The 21,507-nt window shown below is 36.4% G+C and overlaps 1 protein-coding gene across 1 annotated transcript in view; it reads right to left on the bottom strand.

Moving 5' to 3' along the window:
• Positions 1 to 19,622, bottom strand: part of RCBTB2 (RCC1 and BTB domain containing protein 2) — a 33,161-nt gene extending 13,539 nt beyond the window's left edge. Inside the window, exons 1-9 of the mRNA XM_013948421.2 lie at positions 19,566 to 19,622; positions 16,748 to 16,906; positions 16,103 to 16,253; positions 13,880 to 14,046; positions 12,987 to 13,145; positions 10,959 to 11,066; positions 8,834 to 8,976; positions 6,938 to 7,128; positions 2,527 to 2,653 (exon numbers count right to left, since the gene is read on the bottom strand). Coding sequence (XP_013803875.2) covers positions 2,527 to 2,653; positions 6,938 to 7,128; positions 8,834 to 8,976; positions 10,959 to 11,066; positions 12,987 to 13,145; positions 13,880 to 14,046; positions 16,103 to 16,253; positions 16,748 to 16,906; positions 19,566 to 19,607 — 1,247 coding nt within the window. The 5' untranslated portion in view covers positions 19,608 to 19,622. The remainder of the gene's footprint in view (positions 1 to 2,526; positions 2,654 to 6,937; positions 7,129 to 8,833; positions 8,977 to 10,958; positions 11,067 to 12,986; positions 13,146 to 13,879; positions 14,047 to 16,102; positions 16,254 to 16,747; positions 16,907 to 19,565) is intronic.
• Positions 19,623 to 21,507: the final 1,885 nt, after the last annotated feature.

The following is a 21,507-nucleotide window of genomic DNA, read 5'->3' as shown; positions in this document are numbered from 1 at the left end:
TAATTAAAAGACACTCTCACCCATACCATTCATCATCTTTTTCTTACAAGTCTGAATATTTTCATGACAGACAGGCTACAAACAATCAAAAAGCACTGCCTTTGATAGTTTTACTCTATAACTTCAAGCTTACAGTAACTGTAAGTTATTCCTCCCTCAAAAAATATTCTGTAACTTTGAATTTATTGGATACTTTCGAAAGTTTTTGCTGATGAGAGTGAACATCACCACCTCACATAATGACTTCCTAGAACAGCCACAATTTAATTTGATACTTTCATACTCTATTACTTTCTCTAAAACTGTCCCACACCTGAATTTGCTTTTCTTTTACTAAAAATATTTTATAATAGGTTGGTGGTTATCCTTTTAATGTCTCTGAGACAAGTCTACATCATAAAGACAGCATAACTTAGATAAAAAGGAAAAGTAATCTACTTATTTTACCACTTATTTTATCTTTTCTACATTCAATTTTGTTATTTACAGAATTCTTTTCTTGGTATTTTATTTTTTCTAGTAAAGTAGATAAACATCGAGTCAAATTCATAAAGAAGTAAAAAGTCATAATGCAGCTTCTGCCACTTTCCTGTATTGCATTCTGGAATTGGAAGATGCAGACAAACCCCCACCGCTTTGTGTCCCTGAGGCCTGTATTGGTGGTGGCGACCACAACTACCACACAGCTGTGGAACAGAACTTGGATATGGCCAGTTGCCCCCCTCAGCACCACAGGAAAGTAAAAAATACAGAGAGAGGGTGGTACACATTGCTCTCTTTCATAAGGAATATCGTCCTTCAGTCTTCAAAGCACCTTGGAGTGATTCATCCTTTCAAGTGCCTTTCCTTCAATAAAGGGAGACCAAATACCTAATTTTGACTGGCTTAAAGGCAGAGCAGACACATCCCACCCACACACCCATATGCATCTCTCACTGCAGGCAGTATGCTGCTGTCCAGACTCTTACTGAGCTGGAGGCTGCCCTACCATTTCAGCACCATCACAGACTAATAACCACAGACAATATTATCTAGTTCAGCAATATCTATAGCACAAGATGGCAAAAAAAAAGTCTTCAAGTGGTAAAAAAATGATTGGACAATAAAAAGGAACTTTTACCAGCATGGGACTCAGGAAAATGCTCTGGGAAGGGATGAATCCTGCAAAATACCATGTTAAATACATTATCCTCTCAACCAGTTGCATCATGAGACTATTAGGCTTAAAGGCGGCATTAACTCTACAGACTATGCCACATGCTCTATTATTCCTGAAAATTTGTTTGATAATGCCACGTATTTATAGAATTGGACACATTTTCTTCCCAGAATGCCATATAATCTAAGAAAAGTGAAGCAATAAGAAAGATTTAAGGCAAAGTTGCATGTCACCTAATTATCAAGAAAAATCACCTCAGAAACACTTCAGGGAGACATGATTTGAAGTGGTACTTGATGAAGGGCATTTGGCAGGCAGGAAATAAGGCAGTCCAAGCAAAAAAGATGGAGTATAAGCAGTAAGTGTGATGTACAAGAGATGAAAACAGGAAAGGGAAGAAAATATAGGCAATTGAAGCAGTAACAGGAGAGCAGAAAAGAAAAAAAAGCAAGAATTAATACGTAGCTTTAATGTTATGTAGTAATATACAAGAAGTCACTAAAGGGATTCAGGATTAGAAGCAGGACAAGAAAAACGGTGAGAAGTAGGACCTCTTTAGAATAAGAGGTAGCCAAGCATTTTGACAAAGAAAATGGTGAAAAAGAGAAAATTATTGTAATAATAAAGAGGATGGAGCAGAGGCAATTCACAAGACAGAAGAGATCTGAAACAGTGTTTCTAGTATATCCTATCAGAAACTGTGCCCGCAATAACAAACTGATCACTGCATGTTAATAACAAAGTGATTACTCAGTAGATCCGCACATGTTAAATCTCACTATGATGGGGTGTTAACTTGCAAAAAGCTGTAAAAACAAAAGGAGAAGCCAGCTTAAATTCAAATTAACTGATAAAAAGGCTTAAAACAAAAAGGATAGATCTGACAGAAAAGAAGAAACAATAATTTGAAGAGCATCTACAGAAATTGCTGAAACAACTGAAGGGCCCTGCGGAAGTAAAGAAAGAAAGGCAAGAATAAACACAAAAACAATAAAACTGAGGATATCAGTAGAGGAAGTCAAGAAAAGAAAGGAGGAGAAGCTGATTAACTACAGGGAAGGCAGCAGAAAGAGGAGAAGGAAGTGAGCCTTTTCCTCAGCAGGAAAAGTTCATTAGTAATTGGGACAGTTTAGGTAGCATGAAGGAGGGTAGACATCGGATGGAGGAAAGTGTGGGAGAGGCTGGTAGTAAGCAGCATGCTTGGTAATTCTGAGCAGTGAGAAAATGAGGAAAATAATTAAGTTAACAGTTAAGAAAAGCAAGTAAATCTCATGACTTGTGGAAAAGGGAGTTTGTAAGCCTAACTCAAGATTTTTAAGCAGTAATTACTCAGCATAGTAGACTAAACTATATAGATTGTGCCTTACCTAATTTTGAGAAGAACTTTATGAACATGAATATATTTTCCATCCACCAGAAACTTCAGGTCTGCAGTTTCAGGGTTGTCAAATTCCTTCTTCAGTGACTGGGCTACTGTTAGATGGTCATCAGGCTCTAGTATAAAAAGGGGGAATTAATAGTGACTAGTAAGTAAGTATAGGTATCTCTTATAACAACATCCTGGGTTTATATCAGCAAATAACACTCTTAAAATACAACTTCCCTTTCAGGTTAGTAACAAAAAAAGTGTGTTCAGTATGAACCTCTAGAAAAGCAAATAAAGCACAGCTTTCTTCAGTCCTTGCTAGTTCCCTACTCCAAATTTCCCTATTAAAAATAAGTCCCACTCTTCTAAATCTTTTGTATGAGGCCAGAAAAATAACCAACAGTCTCAGAAGTTTAATGCTGCATCTGATAGCAAATACTATCAATTGTTACTGGCAAAATTATTATTATTATTTAAAAAAAAAAAGTCATTTGTTATAAAACACCTAAAAGCTCAATAAAAATCACAGTAAGATTTGCTAAAAGACTCCCATGAGGAAACATTATCTTATTGTCAAAATAAAGTGATTACATAATTAATACATGTAAAACTGTTCAGTACAATACCCTCAAAGGTAAATACTAACAGTAACAAGCCTATTTGGAAGTGTTCTCCCCAGAGTTATGGTGTTAACAGCATTCTTTGGGTGAATATCTTTCCTGTTTGTATCACATATACGTACGTGCCACCTGCATGATAAAGTTACCACACAGCCTTGACAAGTCACCCATTGTCTGCATACAAATTTGTATCTCCTGAACTGTTTCCAATTCCTCATCATATCGGGTAGCCTCAAAGAACTATTTTCTTTAATATTAAGAAAAAAAAGGTAAAACCCTCCAAACCTCATTTGTAACCCAGATAACATTTTTTCCCCTTATCATGTGAATACCTGTTACTGGTTTAATCAGCTTTTGTGGGTCAGGAATAAGCTGTTCTCTACAGAAAATTACATAAATGTTAGGTCCTGAAATTTTGTAGCCTACCAATCTGGAAGAAAGAATACTATCCTGTTGGAAATGGACATACCGCCATCACAAGCTATAGAAAAACTTTAAACACATAATTTGATACTGTCATGCTTTGTTTAGCACAGTTATTTTCAAACACATTTAGAGAATGTCATTTATGTCCAGTTATACCCAATTAGGGAAATAATTATGGAAATGTTTTGGATTTCAGGTGAAAGGATGAGGAAAACAAATCCCAATGAAAATATATTAATGAAAGAATCCTTCTGAAACAGGGGTATGGCAAAATACTTTGTTAGTTCTTATTCTGTATGACATAGCAGAGATCTGAATAAATAAACTAAGTACAGTAATTTTAACAATCAATGGAAAACCTATGCTCTACTGCAATACTGCAGTAGGTCAAAGGATTCTGCACTGTTCTGTTGTGAAACCAATCTTCAATGTTAACTGACAATTCAGATATACATCATTAAGGCATTACCAGATGATTTCTACTATCAGAGGTCTGCTGAATAAAGTGGGGTTAAGTTATGAAATTCTTAGAGGGAAAACAGGTGCTTTTATTTGTTTTAGCTGTGAAGGGGGTGCCAGTGGAAGGAAATGAAGAGGCAGTTAACATGGGCAAGGCAAAAAGCCGAGAAAACTCTTCAGCATTCAGTGTTGAGAATTGTTATAGAAACGTTAAAACCGCCATGAATGGGGAATGTACAGGAATGTCTGGGTGTGGAAGCACCAGAAAGTAAAAGAAGAAGGGCTGTAAGCATGGCAGGTGTCCATGGCACTTAGATCAGCAGGTATCAAAACCCTAGGCATGAAGCTGCCTCGTGATTCTCAGCACACTTATAACAGGAGACAAACGACAGTGAGTAAATCCTGATGACTCACCAAGGTGGGATAGGATGGAGAGACTAATCACTCTCAGCTCCTAAAGGGTACAAAAAAAGCACATCCAAAACCAGCACATATTCACCTAACTAAGAGGAATCCAGGAGACATGATGGGGACTTGAGAGCCAGCATCCTTTATCCTCTGTGTCATCGCAAGGACTCCAGCTCAGACCATTTGCTGCATATGAGCACATGAGTTTGAGAGTGTGCGTGAAATGGTTTTGTTTGAAAATAAAATGACCTTTTCTTCCTGTAAGGTTTCACCTTGAGCTTTGCCACATTGTTGTTACAGTGTTGCAACATTATTTCCAAAGGGACAAGCAGTTAATGGCAGAAAACAAAAATAAAAGGAGCTGCAACAGTCAAAAATGACTCCCACGGTGTGAAGCAGGACAAGAAAGGCAAGTGTATTGTCCATGGTGACAATGAAGGGGGAGAAAACAGATGTGCTGGCAAACAGTTATGAACTCAGTCTTGACAAGGCTGTGTTAAAGAGAGAGCATGGATACCTGCACCTAGCAATACACTCATTAACAACCTGGCTACTTGCAAGTCTTCAGCATAAAGATAATAATTAAATTTGTGATCATAGATAATCTCACTCAGGATGCTTTTATCTGACCTATTGCCCTCATCTCCCTGCATGGTCAGTGGGAAGAAATGAATGCTTTTAAGGTATGATCCAATCTCACCTAAAGCAGAAGTCTAAAACAAGTCAGGTGAATCACAACAAAGAACCGCCTATTTCTCTCCACTGACTACAAAGGAAACACAAAGTGATTAATTCAGAGCAACACATTCAAAGCATCAACCCCTGAGGCTGTATCAGCTGAATCCAACCCTATAAAAGCAGAGGAAGAGAAGTAGACAGAGAAGTAAATATAAAAGTAGACAGAGAAGTAAATATAAAACCTAAAGACTCATAGACAGCAAGATGAGCTATTCTCCTACTCTGTCAGACAAGACACCCACGGTGCAAAAAGGTGGAGAAATTCAGAAACAGAAGTTTCAGTGTGGCAGTAGAGTGGGAGCATTTGCTACATTTATAGAATTCTTATGATCTGTGCAGGGAGTAAGGATCGTCCCCTTGGCCAACAGACCTAGGCTGCTCACATTCATCCTGGTACTGCAGCACCCCTTTCAGAGAGGTGAGCCACATCCTCACCGCGCAGTACCCGGAGCAGTCCCTACTCCTGCACCTACTCTGTTGCCGTTGCAGTCTCCCATGCAGAGGACTGCTGACAGCTACATGCAACATCTGCTCCATGTATACCACACAATCACAGTAGTTCTCAGCATGGACCTTAGTGTAGGACACTTTTAGGTGCTTTTTAAATTTCAAGTAGCACAATAATATCTACAATAATTAAGCATATAAATTATGTTTCTGAAGACGACTCTAGAAAACACTACTGACTTCCCAACTCAGTTCTATAATCTTTCCTAGACAACATTTTGAGCAAATGGGGGACTTTGGACTATGCCCTAAAACATGAATTTAGACAAAAAAAATTCCTGAGGGCAGGATTCTCCATTTAATCCTCTAGTCTCTCAAAGCTGAAATATGAGTACTATTAACAAAAGTGCCTTACCTCACCATTTGGAAGGCATTAGGGAGCAAGGAGTGCTCTACAAAGTTGTCAGACCAAAGCATATAGCAACAAAAAAGCAATCACAAAGACAGTACAGAAGCGGAACAGAAGTGGAATGCACTCAATACAGTTCAGATTACAAATAAACAAGCGGCTGCATTCAAACTTCTGGCTTAAGCTTCCAGGTGACATCTACAGACAAACCCAGGAGTCTCATCTTTGATTAGGCCAGAGAAGCCAATAACATTATTAGCCACAAAAATGGAATAGAATTTGTAGCTGAAGAACGAAATCTCTGTTAGGCAATGCTATAAATGCCTCGTTCTAGTGATGAGGCTTAACTCATTCTAGTCAAAGCCAGCAAGACAGATTTTAGCATTAATCAGATATTTGAGATCCAGTAGCTAGTCTCCTCAGAAGCCCAGGTCACGATCATTGATGATGAGACTTTGACTTCTAAGCGTTCATGGTCAGTCCTGAACACAGGAATTTGGCTCCCTCATTCTTACTAGTCTACTTAAGGATATCACAGAAAGGATATCAAATGGTTCCTGATGTTTCCCTCATGTCTCCAAATTCAAACTCAGCTTCTTCACCCATCATGGCCATTGTACAATAACACTTAGTGGCTACAGAGAAAGGATTGTGTGAACTAGATATTCAGACCATCACTGCCACACAAAACAAGGCACTTCCCCATAGAAATAAATCACTTCAATAAAGCAGACAGTCATTCAGCACTGCCATCAGGCCTTAGCAAATTTTACAATTCTGTATTAACTGCTATTTACACATATTTAAAATTATGCTTCCCAGTATAAATTTTTGCAGCAAACTAAGTTTAGGCTTCAAATACATGCACGGCTAAAAATGTTACAATAAAAAATATTTAAGCTCACCTATTAATAGAAGACGCCACATAACGGCAGGGGTAGCAAAGCAAGCGAATACATCATCAGTGCAGACAAAGTGCGTGAGGTGGGGAAGGATCACAGACTGGCCCCGGCACTGGCCCCACATGTACACCTGGCCACTCTGTGTCTTGGCAGCCGAAGTGTGAGCAGAGTGGCAGGCTGCAATCTCTATGACTCTGAATTCACAGCAAACAAAGAACAAAAGCAAATTACTGTCATAAGAACAAAATACAGTGAAGAATCTCACTACCTCCTCTCTTTCTCTGGTATAAAATATGTTTGCAAGCAGGCACGCACTTCAGATTGCAGGAATATTTTCCTACTGTAAGTGGGAAAATTAAAAAGGTTATCAATGTTTCCTGATACAGCGTGCACTTAGAAAGCATCCTGGTGAAAAAGCATCAGGGGAGTGAGGAGACACTGTTGCAGCAGAGCATTACGCCTGCTGCAGCACATCAAGTAGAAAGGGCTGGGTAAGTAATTTTGCATTTCGGTTTACAATAGAAAATTAATGAAAAGCTTTTTTTCCCTATTTGTTTATTGGTAATGGTTATAAACCAGCAATTTAAACATATTTCTTTACATTAAAATACTGAAGTGTCATTACTCATACCATTATTATTACTTATGCTTAATGGACTTGACCTTTTCAGAACATTTTCGAAATGAAAAATTAGAACCAAAAAGAGCACTAAATGTTATTTCTAAATACATTTTAGCTATGGTAAGCCATCTCACTAATCCTAAAGTTGATTTAGGATTTCAAAACTCCCATTATGTACAACATTACACAATCCACTGTTTTGCAGTCTGAAATACTGCTTGTTTACTTGTTTTCCCAGCTGCCTGGGGAAAATAGCAGAAAACAACTTGTTTAAAGCTGCATATACCAATCTTGCAGGCTTTAGCGAGGTAATATTCTCACGGACATCAGAAATGCATATTCTGGCCAACAAAAGGGAAAGGCAATATAGAACATTAAAATTTGTATTAAAATGTGCTAATGTTTCAACTGCAGCCAAAGTGTCTGAAAAAAATTCAGTTAAATTTTAAGCAAAAGCACAAACACACACAAAGAAATCACAACCTTCAAAAACAGGTCATGCCTCATCACCAGAGAGGAGTTGCCTTTTCCTTACAATAATGGATACAGACACAAGGGTAACAGGACATCACGCTTTTCTAGTTATTCACAATAGGAGGTCAAAATCAAGACCTTAGTAATAAGAAACATATTTAAATTTCTGGCCACATAAATACACAGCTTTGCATTAGCAACAGAAATAACTGTGCCACTACCTATCAAGGACTACAAGAGAATATTTAACTTGTAAAAAAGCTAAGCTTCTTTTTCAGACAACAATACTAAGACAGAACACCTCATCTTCTCTCTCTCACTTTATGAGCAGGATTAATAGCAGAACTAACATTAACTGCCAGAGACCACTCTTTGCTTTTTCTGTGTATACTCCTTGTCAAAACTAGTATATTTAAATATAGTTTATATTCAAAGACAGTACAGCTTTTATTGTTGGCTTCAAACAACGAAACTATACAACCAAAGAGAAACTGCAATTAAGACCTGTAACATACAGTGTGAGCTGAAGCAGGAAATAGCATGTTTAAGCTCAGAACATTCAGTTTCTCTTTCACAAGGGTGGTTATGGGGCAGATTCACGCACTTCCAGGGAAAATCAAACCTTAATTCACTAATTTTATGTCAGACAAATTTTTAAGTTGCCTATATTTGATTTTGTAAAAGAACCATTGCAAAAAATTATAGGCTATTTCTTCCAAAAATAGATTGACAGAGCCATAATTTTCTGCAGCTCTTTTGAGAGTATGCCGACTAATGTCTGACTGCTAGAATATAGGTATTACCTGTCCTTATCCACAATTACTGTTGTAGGGTAAGACTGGTTACTTTTATTCCCAGTACCTAACTGGCCATATGAATTGGCTCCCCAGGCATAAATCTGACCTTCATCTGTTAGCACTAACGTATGTGCATAGCCACAGGCAACCTATAATGAAAAATAAAAGGAAAAATCTTATTTTCATGTAACAGCAAGTTAATATATACAGATATATATGAAGTTGTACATTAATGTTATTGGTTCTATATCAGTGCAAAAACATCTGATAAAAATTACAAAAATAACAAATACGGATAACTAAAAGGGAAGCAAAAAAGATGAGTGACTTTAAGGAAAAAAAATGCATCACTGAGGAAACCTGCCAGATAATTTCAAGAGAATGGCAAAAGAATAGCTAGAAATTGAGAAAGAAGGAAATCTGTACAGCAAATATTAGCATTATGCTGAAAAATGAGGAAAAGGCAGATTAAGTCTTATGTTGACCCTGCTCTATGGGCAACTGCTCCAATATATACAGCATACTGCTGTAAAGACAGGCGAGATCTTCCTGACTGCTCCTCTCCTCCCCTACTGCCAGCTACACCAAAGTGCCCTTCCCTTGTGCCTGAGCTCGCCAGCCCCTTGCTGAGACAGTTTGTCACTGGAAGGAACCTCTCCATAGCTGGGCCTGAGAACCACCAGCACCGGCACAACATTATCAGCAACAGGAACAGCCAGCCAGGAAAGAAAGAGCTCCATCTTGATGGCAACTCATCCCCTCTCGTGGAATCACACTCTGCCATGCTGAGCTACACCTCTTCAGGCACCCTGGGCAAGGTGGCCCAGATCGCCACTTTACAATCTATATATGCTGCAGAGCACCCCACATGGGGTACACAAAGCAGCAAAATTACCTGCAGCAGTCTTGCTCAGCTTGAGTTAATGTAACCTACTACAGCTAGATGGCTATCAATAGCCAATTTAGCTTGTTCAAAACTAGCTCATGTATCTTTATATAGTCTGCAAAGCAGATATATCATAAGTATATGTATAGCTCCACTGACTTCCATGAAGCACATGATGGGCTTTAAATGAAATATATGCCTAAGTGATTTGCTGATTGGAAGTCTACAGCTTGATATTAATGGATATCAAGCAAATGAAGTGGATGGAAATAGGATCTAAGTCATGCTACTGGAGCACTTATACTCTCTAAACAGGAGAATAAATACAGGCAAAAATAATATTCACTTTATGATGTTATTCTCCAACAGCAATTGTTCCCAGCAAAGCCACTGCCCACATCCTAGAAGCAGAACATAAATCTATCTAATTATATGACTTATTTTCAAAGATTAAAAAAAATCCTTTGCTACCTGAGTAAATGTATTAATTAGGATCCAAAGTTCAAAACACTCCTGTCAGTCTTCACTGATTACAAAAACAATGATTTCTATCAGAATGTGTCATTTTCCTAACTGTATCCTCTATTTTGGATAAATGAGATTAAGACTTTTAGTATCAATTTTATAGTCACTTTAAATATTTCTACTCAATCAAAAGAAGTTACTAGTTTGCTAGTTATACTGAAGGCAGCCCAATTATTTTGTAGAGTACAAATACCACCCAAGATCAAGACCAACCATGGATTCACACCAACTGTTGACCAAAAGCAGTTGGAGACAATTCATTCAGACTCCAAACACCAGTTAGTCACTGTGGCTGGAGTATGCAATTCTAGAAATGATACTCAGTTCTGCCAGGACAAAATGCTAAACTGCAGCATTTTCCCAGAAAAAGATAGGGGTTTATTGAAGAATAGGACAGTCAAAGATGACTTACTTTTTATTACACTAATAGAAATAAATTTCAGAGAAAAAAAAGACTAAGCCTTTCTAATTCCTTAGTCTTCTTAGGTAAAATCCTGACCTCATTGGAGCCAGTGGCAAAACTCCCACTGAATTCCACCAGGTTATAACTTCTCCCCTGCTAACAGCGGTTCATTTTAAGATATACATTTTTATTCCATCAAATGGTGCTTTAAAAAAATCAGATAAAGCACTACCTCCTTTAAATGTAAAATATGCCTTAGCTATACCCTGTATTTTCAGTTGTTCATAAAGGGTTTGACATGTAGACATCACACATACCCGCTGTACACGAATGCCTTGCAAAGCTGCTATTCTGCACGGTGTTGGCTGATTGCCACTGCTGCCCAGTCCAAGCTGGCCATTACCATTGTAACCCCAGACATAAACCTTAAAAACAAAGACAAGGATTTAACTATTTGCTATTATAGGTTTCTTTAAAAATAAATATAAGTACTTCATAGTTGTAATAATAACTCTCTTTAATACCTCCTCGCTCTCTTTCTTTAGGATCTGCACTTTAAATGTAGATAAATATGTATGTATGTATGTATGTGTATACATAAATATATATATATATTTTTGTTTCTTCTGCACCTTAAATGACAAATCTTTGATGCAACAACTGTTAATAACACAAACTGCATCCTCCACTCAAATTCTATCCCTTCATGTTCAGCTTGCTCTATAAGAGTTAGATTGTGTAAAACTACAATTCTTAAATATGAATGGTTCACAGGGCCATTCCCCAGGACACAGAGCAAATTCAGCATGAATACTTCCCTCTTTCAAAGAGCTAATTTCTCATGCAAAAATCCTCTAACACAAAAGTAAACACAGAAAAATAACTATATACTGGAAACTATGTCAAGCAGTTTGAGTAGACTGTTAACAGATTTATATTGTACATAAGAAAAAAGAGAAATACTGAACTCTGATAATTTCAGTGACACATCTTGTTTTCTGCAAACAGTCTAGTTTAGTCTTAAACTAAAATGCTTGGAGCAGTGGATCTAAAGAGGATCTAGTCTGCCTAAAATCTTCAGCTCAGATGAACTAAAGCAATAGGAACACTACATGACTTTCATATCCTCATAACATTCCCAGGACCAGGAAGGTGGGAATAGAAACAGTATGAGCGTGATTCAAGGGGTTCTGCAATGGAACTAATATATAAACTGTATTTTTATTTTCTCTATTTTTTTCTTGAGATAAGATATGTACTGAGCACTAAAAATGAAGATAGCATTCACTGAATATTCTCACATACTTGATACTTAAGATTCTAGTACACAGAGCATAATGTATTTTTCTATGAATGATAAAGACAGCAGTGGAATAATGTATTAAACAGCACTTTCATTTTTCCTAGCAATATAATACCAGCTCTAAAATTAGTAAATCAATGATACAAACCTAAAGTTATTTTTACATTTGAGAAAATAAGACTAACATGAAATGTCCAATGAATAACAAAACCATATGTTTATTTGAAATCATGATGTGAAACTGAGACAGACTAAGAGATCCTACGATGTGTCTATAGTCATACCACAGTCAACTCAATTGATTAAAACAAATTATCACTTTTTACTGCTAGGATTACAGACACAACTCACAGGCTGGGTACTAGTGCTTCATCACTGGTCATCCACTGCACCTATTTAGTTTACTGGAAGCACAAATGCAACCATGGATAGAAATGTTGCAGAAGCCAAAATAGGAAATTTGACTTCCAAATACCTTGTACATGAAGTAGGACTGACAGTTAAGTAAAATAAATAAATAAAACATATAATATAGTTTCTATATGATTTAATCCCAAAATTCATAAAAATCTCCTGAACTTCACAATGCTTTTTTTCCTCAAAAGAAAACTATATTTGCAAGTAAATTTGGAATATAATACTTGAATTTCTTCAGCTTAAAAGCCACCTTCTGCAGTTGATTCAAAGTTATAAAGTGATAAACAAAGTGATAAAATTTATGTGTAACCTCACAAACCATTTTCAAAAAGCAAATATTAGTGAACAGTTTTCTGTTTCACTCTGATTTCTTTCTAAGGAAACTATAACAAACATAGAGAAGAAGATGTGCTTATATATGTAGGAATATGTAGGACAATTTATGACAAAGATTTTTACAAATAGTACAAGCAGGTAGATTTGAGGGAATCTGGAGATATGTCTTTTTTCAGTGCTTTTTACTATTACAGCACATTACTGGCAGGTATTAAAATAATGTGCATCCAGCAATATTACATAAAAGAAAATAAAATTCAGTCAGAAAACTTCACTTAAGCTTTCTTACCTCTCCATTTTCTACTACAGCCATAGAGCACATCTGCCCACAGGCTATATTAACTACTATTTTATTTTGTAGGCAGCTGGTAACTCTTCGAGGAATTGGTTGATTAACTGTTGAACCGGATCCAACCTGGCCCGAATTATTATAACCCCACGTATATACCTGTTGTAAAAGAATCATCATAAAAAAGGCTATTTAATACAGTTATAAGTATACTCAGTTCTAAGAGAGAAATAAGTTACACACATAAAAAATTCCATTTTGAGATTGTGTGGTTCTTTCAAAGAACTGGGAAAACACACAGGTTTATGATTTGTTTCTATCAGAAATATGACACTTATTTATATATTCCACTCCCTTATGCTCCTCCAGTCAAAGACAAAGGCAACATGACAGTTATATTAACACTTTTTCATTCTGTGGGTGTGCTTTAAAACATTTGTTGACAGAGGTACTGGAAGAATCCACATTTTTAGTTTTCCAGAACCCAAAACAGAATGGCTAACTGGACACAAATGGCGCCTCAAAGTAAATCACAGAAGAACTTTTCACTTCAATGGGTTGAACTCCTTACACAAACATGGTTTTAGTTAATGGCAGATTTAATGCTGTTAAGAGACTGCACTAGGGTGATAATGCAGGAAGTGACTGACTGGCCTCTGCAAAGAAATGATGCTCCCTTATTACAAGCAGATGCCACAGAAAAATCAATATCTTGCACTTCAAAGTGGATAGACCCAAACAGATTTTCCATTTCTATTAAACATTTGTATTGTATCAGCATTGTGAGGATAGCAAGAAGCAGGATGCAATGCACTAGGTGCTGTATGTTTTCCTGTTTTCAGATATTTTAATTTAAGCAAGAGAAAAGAGAGATTTATTCTAGCTCTTCTCACCTCTCCATCAGATGTTAACACCATAGAATGATGAGAGCCACAGGCAACTTCAATGACTTTCTTGTTCACCAAGTTAGTAGATACTTGACAGGGAACCAAACCATGATTTGTTGTACCATTGCCCAACTGACTATAAGCATTATGACCCCATGTATACACTTCTCCTTCTATAATAAAAATGTAAAAAGCTGTTTTAAAATCTCTACCTTTTCAATGACTACAAAGCATAAAATTACAAATTGAAAAGTCAAATTCAATAACAAAGTACATAGTTAAGTATTTATATGACTTCTTTGGTTCTTAAACCCACATACCAATGCCATAAACTTAGTAAAACAAATCAGATAGCTAAAAGAAAGGAGATAGTGCAGTACAGAAGAATAAAAGATGAAATGACTGTCAGGAGTCCCTATTTCAATTTATATCTTTGTTACTAACCAACTTCTGACTCCAATCAAACAAAATTTCTATGCCCTGTGTTTCCTACTTTTGAAACGCTCAAATAAACTTTTCATTCATTTGCAGTATAGGTGAAGATGCTCATACGAAAAGCAATTACATGATGTTGATACTTACAATTTAAAAATACTACGCATACACTATACTTCAAGAAACGTTACTGAGAACGTAAGAAATGTCTGGGTTAGACCAATGGCCCATTTAATGCAGAATTCTGTCTCTGACTGTGGCAATAGAAGAAAGATGCTCTTTAGAGGAAACATGAGGCTGGTCACTTTTTGCAGTCCATTCCCCTTGTAATTCCCAAGCACCTACAGTCATTGGATTATAGATATTATCAGGTACAATCCTTCTGATTCTCTTTAATGTACATATATATGCCTTTATCCATGAAGCTGTCTAACACTTTTGCACTTACTATGTAAAAAACAACTTTCTTTCACCTGTTTTAAATCAAGTGTCCTCTAGGTACAGCAGTGCAGGATTTGGTGAAAAGCAGTTATACATTCATCTTGTCCACCACTGTCATGATTTTCTAAACCTAAATTATGCAGTTATTCCAGGAGAACTAGGCAAACATTTGACATACAATTCCTTCACATCTCTAAAGAGACCACCAGACTCTTTATCTGACATTTTCACTAAGAAGAAGGGTTCCCATTTCCACCCTGAGAACTGCAAAGGCAGCATGTGCTACACTAACTCACTATTTTTCTACAACAGATTAAATCTACTGACTTTATCCTGTCAAAAGTAAACAACCTCCTTCTTGTTTCACCACTATGAGGATACAAACTTCAGTAAATATGTGAAATAGGGCCTCATAGAACCACATACCATAAACTGCAGATGACAGGGATTAATTCAAGAACTGTGAAATAGGCAAGGGCTGTCTGAAAGGTAGGTTAAAAGACACTGTGCTGAATGGAAGCTGTTCATGTGAACAAATTACTAGTAGAAATCATCAAGGATCAGGTTTGGAACTGTTTTTGCACAATACTTCAGTTTATGACCTGGATAAGAGGTATGAGCCTGTCAGTGAAATCTGCCAACAACAAAGTTGGGAAGAAAATATGCATGTTGATTTAAGAAGCATCCATGATGGATGACCTTGAAGACTGGAGAAAATGGTGGAGTGTAGTTGAGTCTAAAGAGCAGTCACACATTTCCAACAAAACTCATCTCACCTACCTTTAACCATCTAATCTAGACTAGTCAACTAGATCTTCCTGATGGAACCTCATTGAGAACACAATATTAGTCATTTGTACTTAACAATGAACAGATACACAACAGAAAGGCTGCCAGCGTGATGTGAATGACGGAACACCAATGAGACAAGAAAAATAAAAGAGCTTGACTTGTTTAGCCTGACAGCCAAGAGACAACATAACTGGTCTCTAAAATGCATCCAGAAGTAAATACAGGAAAGAGATGCATTATATTTAAAGGACAGTGTTGGCACAAGAACATACGGGCATAATGTAGCCACTAAGACATATTTAATGCAATCAGAAGCTCCAAACTTAATTGAGAAAAACATTCCAGAAGTAGTAATAAGAACAAAGCTGAGGTTGAAAGGCTTATGAAAAGAACTGGCTATGAAAAGGGCTAGCTGACCTATTGGCCCACGAAAACATGTTGAAGCTGAGAGCCTAGAATGTCTGTACCAATCCTATTTCTTATGTTTACAGCACAAATCTCTCACAATCTGCTGGAATAACCTATCTGAAAAAGTAACATTCTTTAACAATCATACTTTACCTTCTGTAGCAAGAACAATGTGAGGGCCACTTCCATAACTCAGACAGGCTATCTTTTTGCCACATAAAGTATCTAATCTCCTTGGTTCCATAGTGCTCTGGATGTCACCTGTTCCCAAACACCCACTGCAGTTTGTGCCAAGCACAAAAACCTGTTATAAAAGAATCACAGAATCATAATTTAGGTTGGAAGAGACCTCCAGAGATCATCTAGTCCAACGCCCTGCTCAAAACAGATCTAATTAAATCAGGTTGCTCAGGGCCATGTCCAGTTGAGTCTTGAACACCTCCAAGGATGGAGATCCCACAACTACTCTGGACAGCCTGTTCCAGGATTTAACCACTCGCATGGTAAATTTTTTTTTCCTAATATCTAATTGGAATTTCCCATGTTTCAGTTTGTGTCCGTTGCCTCTCATCCTGTCACCATGCACCTGCAAGAAATTCTAAATTCATCTTCTCTTTATCCTCTGATCATGATAGGAAACCATTACTACCAAAGTATTTTCAATATGAATTGATCAGAATGTTTTCCTGATTCTGTATGCTACCTTTTGTAGGTATACTATCATAGTCTGGCTTTCATTATAGCCGGACACATGGATGACCAAATACACCATGCTCACACACACTTTTGGACAATTACCTCATCATTTTCAGTTGCATACAAGACTTCATTACCAGCACTGCCAAATACACAGGCTTGACGAATTAATTTGAGCTCCTCTTGGGAACAGAGAGAAAAAATTGGCCACTTCCCAACATCCAGCATCTTCAGGGCTGACAATAATGTTGCCTCCAAAACCTGATATTATAAAAAAGATACCAAATACAAAGCGGCAAGTGTATAACTTTGCAAAGTACAAAGTATAAATTCATAGAAACAGCATTCTCTCATATCTCAAAACCAAAACAATATTTCACTTCAGAAAAATACTTGGAGGGAAGCCATTATAATAAACAAATAAACTAGATCATGATCCAGAAAGAAAGGCATATATGTAAAGCACCATATAAGAAGTTAATTGCTGTCATATTTTTGCTATATTCATACAGTGTAACTCCTAGTTTACAGGATTAAATGTACTAATATAGGGTGTAAAGTGTACATTCAAAACTTGAAAACAATTTGTGCCTTTTCCCCTGGTGTCAAAGTTATTGCTAAAAGAAGAAACCTTAAAAAATCTGCCCAAGAATATACTTATCCTTGAAAAACATACACATTTGTTTTCAAGCACTGGAAATGGATACTTCTTTTCCTTTATCCTTTACTTCTGAAATTGTATCTGTTTCAACATTGTATCAGTTCTCCAAACATTGAATCTTTGGGAACCTAATTAGAGTATCTGCATTTTATGTAAGTAATAAACTAATCACTTAATAACATGGTAATTTTCTGTATAATAGTCACTGATGCAACCTACCCATTCTTTCTTGAACTTGCAATAGAACTAATAAGGAAGGAAGGACACCCAAACCTATCTTTCCACGTCCTTTGGAACAAAGTTTTGCTTAAATATTGCACAATATAATATACAGCCTGTTATGGAAGAATGATAAACATTAAATATTATGAAAAGACTTTAATTTCTGCATGAGCCTCAGCAAAACCAAATTAAGCCTTAGACAAACATATTACTTAATGTTTCTTCAGTGCTCTCAATTGCCTGTATAGCATGTTTTCACATACTATGAAAAATGTACATAGAAACATAGATATAATGTTTGAAACTAAAGAAACAATCCTAATTTAAAGCTTAATTTAAATCTTTAAACAAATAGCAGTTAATCACACATTTCTTCATAATATATCTCTGGGAAGAGGGGAGGAGGGTTGGTCGTCTTTCCTACAGAAAAGCAGCTTTTGTGATCATACTATCACTTTCCCCATCTCCTCACACCAAATAACTGAATTCACTGACCAATTTCAGCCAAATTTGCAAGTGAAAGGGAATCAAGACTCAGCTGTTATACAATCCATTCGGCAGGAGGCAGCTGGACAATCAGACATGTATGTTATGAAACCAGTCAGCAAGCAAGTAGGTTCAAGCTAGTTCTATCAAATACTATCTTTCATGACATGTAGCAGGAATATTGGAGACAAAAGACATGAACCCATATGTAATCAGGCTTCATTCATCTGCTGCTTGCAGAACAATTTGTTTAATGTCAAGAGGTTAGCCTTAATTCTCTGGAGGATTTTAGGCACTTTTAAAATATAATTATGAATAGCTAAAGCATCACAAACTAGTCTTACAATTGCATTAACAACACTGCATCACGCTTTTGCTGACATGAGTAACGAGGCCCGAGTTTCCAAAGGACAGTTAGGGTGTCCTTCAATTGTACAGACTCCCTTACTGTCTTGGAATAGGATGTGACTTTCTAAATTCCAAGTGCCCAGAAGATGGGTGAGAACATATTCAGCTTAAATAGAAAGGTTTTTTTCTGTAACCTCCTCCTACAAAGCACTCCTATACTAATCCTCATAATTAATGTGTTAAAAAAACTGTAGCATTTCTTAACACTAAAGTAGTACACTGCAGGGAAAAAAAAAAGTGTATTATAAAAACCACCCAGTAAAACACCTGTAATACTCTAAATTTTTTACAAGAAAAAAAAAAAAGAACTTTATAAGACTAAAACCTATCCATAATCCAACTCCTCTCTCTGGAATTATCAGTTACATTCAACTCAATAAGAGACTTACTCTCTCACTTTTTAATATTTTCTCCACTCCCACACTTTCCATCATATTTTGCCCCAGAAATTTAAGACTGCTTTAACTATCAGCCCACCAATATTTTAACTTAAAATTTTCAAAGTTATTGTCCCATAAGTGATCAGTTCCCTCATATTGTGCAGAATCATGAAAGACAGAGTTAGACCAGAATTTGAGATTGGCACATCTACCTATCCCAAAGGTGTATCAGTTATGCTTCAAGTATTCCTAAAACATCTCCACTTTGCTTGATCTCAGCAATCAGTCCGATCATTGGCTATTCAGTTTTCTTTGTCATACAGGTTATCTTAAAAAGGCAACATCATTAAGCTCCAAATCTAAATGAAGTGTTTTATTAAGTTTTACACTCAGTGTTAAAACAAAACAAAAAAGAAAATTGGGACGAAATTTTTACATCATATTGTGCTATGGTAGTAAATTCTTACAAGTTTATGTTGTTCAAACCTTAGACTGGGACATATAGCTTTGGAACTTAATACTAAATTAAACCCATCTTGTAAGTCAAAGAAGCAATTGAATGTAATTGAAATGCATATGTTGTTCTTCTATTTTTTTGTGGCTTACATAAGCAACATTTCTTTTGCAAGTATTACTTTTCTATCCACAGTTCTGATTTTCTGCTTATCTTACAGCCTTGACTAAGCTACTATTAAATGGAACCAAACTTCTTCCTCTTGAAGGACAGCAGTACAGAATTCATGATATAAATTCACATTCTGACCTTGACACTGACTCCTTGAGAAGGAGGAGATTCATCCTCCATATGGATTTGTGCCTGCGTCCCCCTGCAGAGAGAGAACCGTGGTTAAAATCACCATACAACATTGCTGCAACAATACTTTATAGAACTACACACACTTCATAATTGCTTGTGTGAGCTGAGAAAATAAAAAAACATGAAGCTCAGACAATTTTGGCTTTGCACTGAGCTATATAGTGATCAGAGACAGAGAGAGAGACCCTGCTCTTCTGTAATCTTACTCAAAAGACTAATTCTTGGACAAAACTCTTTTAAAGTAAATAGTAAAATTTAATCAGACTGTAATAGAAAAGGAAAAAGTTTTATTAAACACCATACTCTGAAGTCTTTTTATTCTAATAAAAATAAATTTAGAAGTTTGTTGACATAATTTTCCACGATGTTTATTTGAGCAAAGAAAAAACACACTGGACAGAGCTTTCCATTTCCAGTTTAAGCCTTCAAATATTCTTATCCCAGTTCTGTTCTGAAAACCAATGACAGAAAAAACATTTGGGCTTTTCAGGTTTACTGAGAATTCTTAAAATATTCACTCCATTTCAGAGAAGACTGCCATCCCTGTAAATGACTCAAGATTTCTAGCATGTGCATCATCAGTAGAAACAGATTTTCAGATCAGATGTTTTTTCCCCAGATGAATATGTACAACTCTACTATCCTAAAATTATTTCCAAACATAAAGCCATGCAAATCCACTTTCAATAAGAATGAACAGATGAGTAAGCAGCTCGAAAGCTATGAAATCTTATTTTACGCAACAAGCAAGAAAGCAGTACACATCATTTTCTTGGAGATGCACTGATTCAGGCAATACTAAAAATCTATTTACATGTAACTGAAAACTAAATGTCTGTAAAATTCTGACTACAGGCAGAATAACATCCAACAAACAAGAAGCTACCATTTTACTTAGTTACTTTTCAGAGAATTACAGTGCTGTAAAAGAAGTATCCAACACAGCTTTATAAACCTAGCTAACTTACTATTAATCATACCTCTCACATCAAATTTTGGGCACTAGGGCTTAGGCCAAGGACCCAAAACACATGAAATTCATATGGTTTAAATATTTTTTCTATGATTTAATAGATATAATAAATTTCTATGATTTAATAAATATGATCTAATCTAATGATTAAACAAAAGTTCTTTTTATTTACTTTAAATGAATAAAAAACTGAACAATCGCTACAGCTCAGCTATACTGAATATGCACATTAAGTTTATGCTTGAATACAAAACACAAATGTACGTATGCAAAGTGCATTTTATACACTTAGTCTGAGACCCTAAATGATAAATTCAACTCATTTGTAAGTCCAGCTACTCTCTTGTCTCTGCTGATTTGGAGCATAAGGCTCAAACACACAACCAAGCTGAATGAACTTGAACCTAGGTCACGTTCCCTTTCACCCAGCACAGACTGAAGGATTCTTGCAGTTGCCCACATGTAGGCACCTAGGGCTAGTTGAGATGGCCTTCAGGATCCAAGACACCAGTGGGGCTAGCAGATGGGATACAGGACCTACAGGGAACCCACGTTGTGCTGGAACATCAGCTAGGAACCACACAGCACTACAGTTATGTCTGTGCAACTGAATAGAGCCCAGAATGAGCAAAAATGGCCAGTTAACCAAGGTTTACAATTTAACACATACAAAGCAACTTGTTAAGCTGCTTGCTGTGATGCAATTTGTTACTGTTTTGATTCCTTCAATTATAGTTATTTGAGCAGTTGATTTTGCGTGCATCCGTCTCTATTTGAAACAACTTCTCTAATAAAGGCCTTTGGTATAACCACAATCTGAGCAGGACTATATTACTTGACTGCAATTTTGAAATGTTTAAGTTCAAGTATTGAATAGTCCTACTGTAAGGTATGATATCAAGGCTAAACAGTATT

This window comes from Apteryx mantelli, chromosome 1 (assembly GCF_036417845.1).
Source record: "Apteryx mantelli isolate bAptMan1 chromosome 1, bAptMan1.hap1, whole genome shotgun sequence".
Lineage (NCBI taxonomy): Eukaryota > Metazoa > Chordata > Aves > Apterygiformes > Apterygidae > Apteryx > Apteryx mantelli.
Note: the sequence above shows the minus strand (reverse complement) of the source record. Positions and strands in the feature narration are given on the sequence as shown.